This window comes from Juglans regia, chromosome 2 (assembly GCF_001411555.2).
Source record: "Juglans regia cultivar Chandler chromosome 2, Walnut 2.0, whole genome shotgun sequence".
Lineage (NCBI taxonomy): Eukaryota > Viridiplantae > Streptophyta > Magnoliopsida > Fagales > Juglandaceae > Juglans > Juglans regia.
Genome location: NC_049902.1, coordinates 20,748,074 through 20,759,491, shown reverse-complemented (window position 1 = coordinate 20,759,491; position 11,418 = coordinate 20,748,074). Strand labels below are relative to the sequence as shown.

Genomic DNA, 11,418 nt, shown 5'->3' with positions numbered 1-11,418 from the left:
AAAATTTGTTTATAAAAAAAATTGATTTAAAAAAAAATTGTTTTATACTTTATTAATATATTAGACTATATAATAGTATTAATATTAGACTATTGGTATAGTTATAAGTTATATATTAATATTAGTTATAAACTTTTAGTGATTTAGTATTAACATTAACATTTTATGTAATAATTTATAAATTATAATAAGAAATTATTTCATATATGAATATATAATTATATATATTATATATAAAAATTTCACATAAAAATTTATAATTATACATTATATATAAAAATTATATATAAAAATATTATTTTTTATTTATTTTTAATCAACCGGTCCGGTCCGGTCCAAAACATCCCAGAACCGGACCGAAACCGGCCGGTTTTTACATTTTAAAAATCGGTTTCCGGTCCGGACCTGTTTTCCGGTTTGAGTTTACACCCCTAATCACTATAACTAATACTAATATATAACTATACTAATAGGCTAATATTAATACTATTAGACTATGGTATATTAAATGTATTACAAATATATATATATATATATATATTATATAGTCTAATATATATAGTTATATTAAATCACTATAATCACTATAGTCTATTAAATGCATTACAAATATATATAAATTTTAATTATCATTTAAAAAAAAACACATTGAAAAGAATTAAACTTTAATTAAATAGTAAAGGGCCAAAGGCTAAACGGTGCCGTTTTCATCTATTTGAAAACCCTAAATCATCTCTTTCGTGAACTGAATACTCTTTCTGCCTCTCGTCTCTCACTTCTCAGTGTTCTCACTTCTCTACACATATTATATAGTCTAATATATATAGTTATATTAAATCACTATAATCACTATAGTCTATTAAATGCATTACAAATATATATAAATTTTAATTATCATTTAAAAAAAAACACATTGAAAAGAATTAAACTTTAATTAAATAGTAAAGGGCCAAAGGCCAAACGGCGCCGTTTTCATCTATTTGAAAACCCTAAATCATCTCTTTCGTGAACTGAATACTCTTTCTGCCTCTCGTCTCTCACTCCTCAGTGTTCTCACTTCTCTACACAGCACTCACTCTGCTCTTGCCTCTCGTAGTTCGCTCTCTCCGTCTCTCGTGCCGTCGTGCGCACTACGCTCAGTGGCTCGCTCTCTCCATCTCTCGTCCCGTCTCTCACTCTCTCGTCTCTCACTCTCAACTCTCCCGCCTCTCACTCTCTCGTCTCTCAATCTCTATTCTCTCAACTCTCTCGGCCCCTATCTCAGTCTCTCTGCCGATCTGCCCCCACGATAAGTTTTTTTTTTTTTTGAAATTACATACTAGCCTATTATGATTTTTGTGATTGGGTTTTGTGATATTAGGGTTTTTGTGATTGAGTTTTGTGATATTGGAATTTTTGTGAATCTATAATTGCCAATTGGGTTGATTGGGTTTTGTGATAGTAGGGTAAGGTTTTTGAATCCGAAATTTATTATTGTGTTTATTATTGTCGATTGGGTTGATCAGGTCCTTGTTAGTTGATCGAACCATGCCCATTTTGTGGCCTAGGCTTTGTCGTTGAATTGGTCTAATGCCCATTCTCCTGTAATGAAATGAACCATTCTACTCAATCCTTAATTAGGTTGATTGGTAAAAGGCACTCCATGTATGTGTTGTATTTAATGTTAACACCAGGTAACTTACCCAAATAAAATGAATGGCTTAGATCAGTAGATGGTTAACATGTATAGAAACCTAAGGAACCATGAGATTTTTCTATAATCTTGTATTTAAAATCTTGTATTTCTAGATTTTATAATCATTGCTAGGGGTGTAATCGATCCGGTCCGATCCGGTTTTGAACAAAATCTAGGACCGAACCGGTATGTACCAGTTTTGTATTTTTCAAAACCAATTACGCACCGGTTACCCTCCTAAACCGGTACTTCCGGTTTTACCGGTTTCCGGTCCCGTCCGGTCCGATTTATCGGTTTTTTTAAAATGTAAGTTTCACAATTTGTTATTATAAATTTGTTTATAAAAAAAAAAAAAACTAATTTAAAAAATATTGTTTTATACTTTTATTATAAGTTATATATTAGTATTTGTTATAAATTATATATTTAATATTAGTATTAGTTATAAACTTTTAGTGATTTAGTATTAACATTTTATGTAATAATTTATAAATTATAATAAGAAATTATTTCATATATAAATATATATAATTATATATAAAACTTTCACATAAAAAATTATAATTATACATAATATATAAAACTTATATATATTAATATATATATATATAATATTTTGTATAAAACTTATATATACAATAATATAAATATTATTTTAATTTTTTTTTATCAACCGGTCCGGTTCGAAAAATCCTAAAACCGGAACCGGACCGGAACCGGCCGATTTTCACATTCGAAGAACCGGTCCCGAATTGAACCGGTTCAAAACCGGTCCGGTCCGGACCGATTTTCTGGTTTCAACTTACATCTCTAATCATTGCGAGTAAGCTTTTCTAAATATGATCATTTTTTCATTAATTATCTCTAAGGTAATATGCATAATGCTTGTCTAATTCAGTGTAAGTGTAGGTTTATTCTTGGAAATGAAGTCAAACCCTAGAATCTGCATCAACTGAATTTCATGCTAGACAATAATATCTATTTCAGATTCTTTTGCTTTATGAATTTCACACTTACATTAGATTTGGAAATGTAATAGTGGGTTTTTCTCTAACAATTTGATAATTTAATGACACCACTTTATACAACCCACACCTTTTTATGACATCTTTCACATAATTGTTGGCTTTCTCTTATCTGACTGGTAGCTGATCCTTAATATTCTTCAGATTCTAAAAATTACAAAGAATGCCTTGAATCTGTTTGCAAGGGTCCAATTAGTATCACATTACGACACCGTTTGCAGTGTCATGTTGAACAGGGTAAATAAATCATGTTTCTTTAGTGGAACTTATGGTTTATGATGTAGTCCAACCACATGGCGCATGCAATATATTTTTATAGTAGATTTTTTTATAGCAGTTTATTGTAGTTTTTTTTTTCTAGTTTTTGTAGTAGTTATATTTATAAGTTTGTAGCAGATGTTTTTTTAGTAAAACAGTTTTTTGGAAAGCAGTTTTTACTAAAACATATTTTAGTTAATTAGATTTTTTGTAGTAAAGCAGATTTTTTATTGAAGTAGTTTTTAGTAAAACAGATTTTTTTAATAAAAGTATAAAATAGATTTTTTTAAATCAGTTTTTTTTTATAAACAAATTTTTAATAACAAACTGTGAAACTTACATTTAAAAAAAACAGAAAAACCGGACCGGATCGAAAACTGTAAAACCGGAAGTACTGGTTTAGGAGGGTAACCAGTGCGTAATCGGTTTTGAAAAATATAAAACCGATACATACCGGTTCGGTCCTAGATTTTGTCCAAAACCAAACTGGACCGGACCGGTTACACCCCTAGTGATGGATGGACAATGATGATGTGATCGATGCATGTTGCTAATTAATTAGGAGCCACATGCTTGTAAGTTGTAAGTTGCAAATAAAACGCTTTAGGAAAATGATAGAGCCACCGCTCCCGCTGGGAGTCACCGCTGGCTCTATCATGTGTTTTTTTATGTGTTTTTTTTACAATTAATTTTATATAGATGTTTTTAATAATTTTAAATATTAAAAAATAAATAAAAAAATTATAATATTATTAAAAAATACTTCCTTAATTATGAAGTAAAAAAAAATTATTTTTTTTATTTTACTTCGTGATTAAGGAAGTATTTTTTAATAATTTTTTTTACTTCATGATTAAAGAAGTATTTTTTAATAATATTATAATTTTATTTTATTATTTTAAATATTTAAAATTGTTAAAAACATCTATATAAAAATAATTATAAGAAAAACATATAGAAAAACACATGCTAGAGCCAGCAGTGGCTTCCAGCGGGAGCCACCAGCAGTGGCTCTAGCATCACTCAAACGCTTTAAGTACTGAAACCATATACACGCAACACATTTTTACAACATATTTTATAATAATGTTGTAAGATGATAATATTTTTATAAAATAATGTTATTTTTATAAAGCGTTTTATAAAAAGGTGGCACTACAGCCCTGACAATGTGTCTCGAGAAATGTACTCCATTGTTTTTTGTTTTTTTTTCATACATATTTTTTATATCCTTAAACATTTAAAAAAAAAAAAAACTCACAACATCATTAAAATATATTTTCTTAATCACTAAGTAAAAAAAAAAAAAAGAAAAAAAGAATAAAAAATGTATCAGATCACCTCTCAATGGCCCAAGCATTTTCCTTTATAAAAATACCATTCATTTAAAATATAGAAAATGATAACTGAGTTTGCTCTCTCAATTTGACAGTTCATGTATTTTATTTTATTTTTTAATATTTCTTTGACTTAATAGTTAATGAAATGATTATTAGTGTATTGATATATATTTTTTTTATTTTTTAAAAAAATTTAAACATATTTAAAGAAATGTTTGAAAAAAAAGTACAATTTTTACTAAGATATACCAAGTAAACAAACTTGAATGATAGTAGCATTACCATTTAAAATATAGTTATATAAAATATTATGAAAAATATATTGTATAAAATAATGAAAAAGTCTTTTTACAAGTAATTTTATGCATCAAATTATGAATTAATATTAAATATAAGATATTTATTTATTTATTTTTATAATAAAAAAATTATTTATATATTGGTACACGATTTGATAGGCTAAATCACTTGTAACTAACAATTTTCATAAATAATTTTCCCTTCAAATATGTCTGAGTTCGAGTCCCAAGTATTCATCATATGATTTCGTGTAGCTGGTTGCTGCTGCGCTGCCTATGATGTGATAATGAGAAGCCCAAGCATGAGGTGTAGACATGCATGATCTATTTTTCGGCAACATAAGGTACATTAATTCACTTTTTTTTTTTTTTTTTAAGTCACGCCACGTTAGTCGGGACCCATCTTGGGAGCGAACGTTGGTTGATGTAGAATTACCCAATTTATAAATTAGCGGTGGTACTATGTCGTTTGAGCAGCATTGCTCTATTTGATCCGTAGGTTAAATTGATATTTTTATTTTTGTTTAATTTTTTTATTCATATTTTTTATTATTTTTAAATATTTTGAAAAAGTATAAAAAAAAAATCAATACACTAATAATCACTTTCTTAACTATTAAGTAAAGAAAAAAATAAAAAATATTAAAATACATGAGATGTCAAAATGAGAGGACAAATTGAATAAACAAAATAACATTTTTCTTTATAAAAAGACTAACCCTATTTTTAGGGTAAAATTCGATTAATGATTATCTCAATCTCCAATATATTTCTTATCACAAAAAATTATTGCTCTTTAAATGACTTTTAGATTTGTTGCCTTAGATTGGGACTGTTCAATCCGGGTTTGGTCCGAAAATTCGGGTATATCCAGATTGGAACCCGGGTTTCAAACTCGGGCCAGAACTTGAGTGAATCCGAGTTTTTTAAAACTCGGATTCTGGCTTCCGGGTTGAACCTTTTTTTTAAGCAATGGTACTCCAGTCTGCTGCTGCACTGAAAAGGGAATGCAATCAGAACCCTAGCAAAATCACATTCTCTCCTGCCAGACACTTTCTGTGATTCAAGAAGCTGGAGACGTAAGGAGAAATCAATCAATCAGCAGTATCTTCGAGTAATAGGCAGTAGCGACAGCAAAAGGATTTACATCGATTTTGTTCTCGTTAGGGTGTAAATTTTAACTGAAAAACTTGTCCAGACAGGTCTGAACCAGTGGAACCGGTTTCTAAAATGCCAAAATCAGCCGAAACCAATCCGATTCTATAATTTTTGGGACCGGACCAGTTTACGATATATATACACTATATGTAGTAGTTACACTATAACAATATAATATATAGTATTAGTATATATTAATATATTATAAGAGTTATAACATAATATATGTATAATAATATAGTTAACTTAATATGTTAGTATTAATATCCTATAACTATATATAGTATTAATATCACTATGACTATATCACTATGACCATTGACTATATATAGTAATAATTTAGTATCAATGTATTATTATATAATATATATTCCATAATGTATAACATATAATATTAGTATCACTATATCATTATAATATATATACACTATATGTAATTATGTATCATGATAAGTTTAATATGTTAGTATTAATATCACTATAACTATATATAGTATTAATATCACTATCAGAATAATATATAGTATTAATATTAGTATTAATATCATTATAACTATATAGAGTGTTGATATCACTATTAATATAGTATATAGTATTAGTATTAGTATTAGTATTAGTATTAGTATTGGTACAATCTATATATAGTTATTTAGTATTATAATATATACAATTATTTATTAATCATATACAAAATGTAAAAACTAAAAAGTTTAATATATTGACAATTATCATAAATTATAATACATTAACATACTCTAAGTTAGTAACAAATTAAAAATTAATTATTTTTTAATGAGTTAATTAAATAATCCAGATAATTTTAATTTTATTAATTTAAATAATTTTTTAATTAATATTTGTGCCAAAAAGATAAAAAAATCATAAGTTAAAAATACAACTCATGTGCCAAACAAGAAATGATGTCGTTTAATATAAAATTGGACCTAAACGACATAGGTCCACTGCCAGATCAATTTTGAAACTGGGTTGCGTGAAACAATGGTATCGTTTCATGCAACTCAAATTTGTTTTTTTTTAAATAAATGTCTGTTAAAACGGCGTCGTTTGGGTCAAGTTTCAATCCCCCCAGATTCCGTTCCCCCACGATCCCAAAAATACTCCCCCCAACAAAAACCCTTGCACAGCTGCTCATCCCACCCCTCTCCAGCAGCCCAGCCCTTCCATTGCATTTCCTCCCCTCTCCAGCCCCTCCGATGGCCGCAGATTCTCTCTCTATTTCTCTCTCACCCCTTGCACGATACTCTCTCTCTATATATGGAATCATGTTTATAAGATTAAGACACCCCATATTTTGATATGCATTTTGTTGCTTGCTTTGTTATTATCTTCACTGGTTAAAAAACTATTTTCCGTAATTATTTGCCTCTGATTCTGGTGGGAAAATCTTCATTAGACTTATTGATCATGAATGAAATATTGTTAGTTGTATCTACTGTTTGTCACTATCTACAGCTTTTATTTTCATTTAGCAAGTTATAGAAATCCTCGTATGATTCTGTTATGGCCATTCGATCAAGAATTATTTTCTATTTTAATTCTTTTTTCTTGCCGAATGAGCTATTGTGGAAGAGCGAATAAAATTATTATTCTATAATATGCAGCATTTCATAAGCTTTCTCAATTGTTGTTAATCTCTCTACAAATGGATGTTTGAAGCCCTGCAATGGACATGCTCATGTTGTTATCAATTGTTTGTTTCATAAGCTGATTTTTTAAAATTAGAAAATTAGATAAAAAATCGATAAAATTAAAAGTATTGATTTAGAAAGATAATTAGTGTGCAGTTAATTTTAAAAAATATAAAATTAATACATATTAATTAAATCTTAAATTTTATCTAAAATCAAATCGACCTGAACTAAAGGACTTTTCGTACGAGTTGATTTTTTATTTTTATTTTTTTATTTCGATTTTGATTTTTGTCACATCCCAAAGGATCTACATTAACTGCCATCCGTGGTTGTTACTGTTTAGTTTATTAGATCCACAAGTCATTAATAATTGTAATTCTTTACTTCTTTATTAATTTTTTTACCGTCCTTTTATTGCCATGTGAATGCAGAAGAAAGACGTTTAGAGAGAGAGAGAGAGAGAGAGAGGTGTGATTCGTGTGAATGCCAGAGGCCCAGAAGAGAGATTTGAAGAGAGAGATGATTGATTTTGACATATGACAGCGTCCCCTTCGTTAGAAAGACGAGTTTCACGTAAATTTGAAAACATTTACTACTTTTCCGAGAGTCCAAAGACAGAAATACACCAAACAGAAATGCAGATAAAATTACATAAAAATGTTTATATTCAGCATGTAAAAAAAAAAAAAAACTAGCGGGTTGTAAATTCGGATTTTGGGTTTAAAATCCAGTATTAAGATCTGATGTATCCAGATTTTACAACTGAAATTCTGGCTTAGAATTCGGAATTGAAATTCAATTTTCTGAAAAACCTGACTCAAATGAACAATTCTATCTTAGATTGATTCTATAATTTAAGATAGGGGTGGGCAGCGGGGGCAATTCTATAATTTAAGGTAGGGATAGCCCCAGCTACCCCGTCCCGCTTCTGCTCCGGCTCCGCCATGTGGGGGAAGGCAACCCTGTTCCGCCCATGCGGACCACCCGCCCCGTCCTTGTTTACATTTATATATATATATATATATTATATACATATATATAAACATAAATATATATTATAATTTGTTAGATTTGTTCACAAAATATGTATTGACAAATTTAAAAACTACATAATTTAAAAATTAATACATTACAATTTACACAAAATATGCACTAACAAATTTAAAAATTACATAGTTTTTAAATTATAGTCATATTTAAAAATTTTAAATTTATAATTTGGGTCTAAAAATGTAATTTTAATTACTTTTACACTTAAAAATAAATTTTAAATCAAATAAAATGTAATATTTTTTTTAAGTAGAAGGAGGCAGGGCGGATTGAAAATCCGCCCCCGCATCCCGGGAGCGGAGGACGAGGGTGAAAACCTCACCTCCCGCCCCATACGGGGTGGGGTGCGGGGGAAGGGGTGCCCCCGCCCCGTAGGGGGTGGGTAGCACCCCTAATTCAAGGCATCCTAAAGCCAAATTAGCTTTGTTAGAGCTAGTTTGGTTATAAAAAATCAAAATATCTTATTTCATCTTATCTGATATAATTATTATAATTTTTTTAAATTTTTATACAAAATATAATAAATAATTCAACTTTTTTAAAAATTTAAAATAAAAATAATATTATAATAATATTTTATTTAACTCTCAATAAAACCTTTCATTCTATTTGAATTGTGTAACCAAATGAAAACTTAATTGGTTTACCCTAATAAAATAAATAGATGATAAAAATAATTATTTAAAGTAAAATGTGACATTATGTATAAATTGGTATAATGGAAGATAATTAAATTTAAGCCAAATACTACAATTTCTCTTTGAGTCGTGCTGGCAGGAAGATGGGTCTCGATAAGGCTAAATGCCTTTTTATTTTATATATATATATATATATATATTTTTAAATATTTTAAAAAAATCATAATATCATTAAAAAATACTTACTAAATCACTAAATAATAATAAAAAAAATTGATAAAAAAATTCGGATCCAAAATGGGACCCGAAGCATTTTTCTCTCTCTTTTTTCTGTAACTAGTACGACATTTAATGGCCAAGATTCAATTTATAGTTGATGCCTGCAGGCTGCATGTCTATATTTGACCTTGAAAGAATTGGGTATCAAGTACTCATCAGATGGCCATATGAATACGTTAATTTGGATATCGTACTTGCATAATTGTATGTGATCTATAAGGTACCATCGAGTTTTCTGCGGATGGAATATATACCATTAATGTCGGGTCCAATCCCTCTCCATGTGAGAGAATTGAGAGGCACTACATCTAGAAAGAGATCTTATAAAAATAAATTTATAAATTGATGTGTGACTTTATATTATATAAATGATCATTTAGTTTACAATAAAAGTAGCTTGACAACATGATGTATTTTCATATCAAGTTACGTCAATTTATATATTTATTTTTATAAAATCTTTTTGTAAGTAAAGTATTTCTCGAGAGAATTTTATAGAAAGTATACAATTTCTCAATCAATAAACATCCTCACTTGGGTGTATTATTAAATTAATTACTCGCAAAGTATTGCCATAATTCAAACACACCCTCAAAGATGAGTATAATGTTCTTTTTAATCATAAATAATGAAAATATTATTGTTTTACCTCCCATTTAATGTTCTACGACTTCTATCCTGAATCAAGAGGTATATTTGATAATATTGGGGGCGTTTTATAATTCCCAAAGATCAAGTTATTAATTGCATGCCGATCTATACTTTGACTTCAAACAAAAATTTCAAGGTACAAATTATTATACTGTACTTCATATATATTGAACCATGGAAATGCTATTTATTCTTAGATAAAAACCCAAATCATGTTTGTGGTTTTAATTTTTCATTGAAAAGTTAACAAAAGAACATACAAATTATACAGCCCACAGGCCACATGATATGTTGAACGGCAAATTAGTACTATAACTGCTCATTACATACGTCACTGCATGCATTTATTTCTTTATTTTAAGATGAACACCCGGCCAATAACGCCTTCGGTTTTTTATTCGGATCTGTGGAAATACAGAAACACAAAGTAATTAAGATGTATATGGGTATTGGACCAACAAGGACAGCCTCCTAGCTAGGAGCTAAGTGACGTGGCATCTTCCATGTTCTTAGCGATGGTTTGCAGACTAGCCGCAATAAAAGAGGAAAAATCTTCAAAGGACCACCCTTCCATGGGATCACACACGAATGACCACTCGATCTTGCACCCACATGCATGCAACTCGCCATCATCATCATTGATGGGCAACAGTCTCAACGTCGCGACGTACGTCTTCATGCCCATATTATTGTCCAACATCTCATAGCTAAAACACCGTTTGATGGGATCGATCGAGAGCAGCCTGTCGTAGGCATACACCGTCTGCGTTACGGCCTCGTGGCCATCTGATGATGGTAATGTTCTTGAGAAGGTGCAGTAGCGGGTCAAGCCAGGCTTCAGACCGAGGATCCCCTCCACATGGTAGCACTCATGAAGTGTTTCGGGAAGCCATTTGTGTAGGTTGCAGAAGTCCTCCAGCAATGGCCAAACTTGTTCTACTGTTGCAGTTGCAAGGCCTGCAGAGGTTTTAAACTCCCATTTTGGCTTTTCAATTAATTTCTCTTCCATATGTGTTTGTGTGTGTGTGTGTGTTTGCGGGAGAGATGTAGAGGTTGCAGATAGGAGGGAGAGAGTTTATGGATATAAATCAAGGACGTTAGAGAGAACTGGTGGTTTCATGCAGTGGGGGTTACAGATGTATTTATAGGAATATAATTAAAGAACGCTTGAAGATTAATACACGATGCAGAGTTAATATTGATCTGGTCCGAGTTGACTAAGGATGAGGTTGCCACGTGGTATTATTATTGAGCGTCAAATTATAAAATAAAAACTATTATAAATCAAATTATTTGTTTAAGTGTATATATTATTTAAAAACTATAAAATAAAAAACTATAGAATAGTCGAAAGAAAGCTATTGTCGCGGTACACAACGAATCTTTGAAACAT

At 29.8% G+C, this 11,418-nt stretch overlaps 1 protein-coding gene across 1 annotated transcript; it reads right to left on the bottom strand.

Annotated features, from left to right (window-relative positions):
* Positions 1-10,165: 10,165 nt before the first annotated feature.
* LOC109000150 (lachrymatory-factor synthase-like) lies at positions 10,166-11,165 on the bottom strand. The gene has a single exon (XM_018976980.2). The coding sequence runs from the start codon at positions 11,032-11,034 to the stop codon at positions 10,501-10,503; it is 534 nt and encodes a 177-aa protein (XP_018832525.1). The 5' UTR covers positions 11,035-11,165; the 3' UTR covers positions 10,166-10,500.
* Between the last annotated feature and the right edge of the window lie 253 nt (positions 11,166-11,418).

What these genes read in the sequence shown, in the direction of transcription:
- LOC109000150 (XM_018976980.2), bottom strand. Translation starts at nt 11,034, where the DNA reads ATGGAAGAGAAATTAATTGAAAAGCCAAAATGGGAGTTTAAAACCTCT.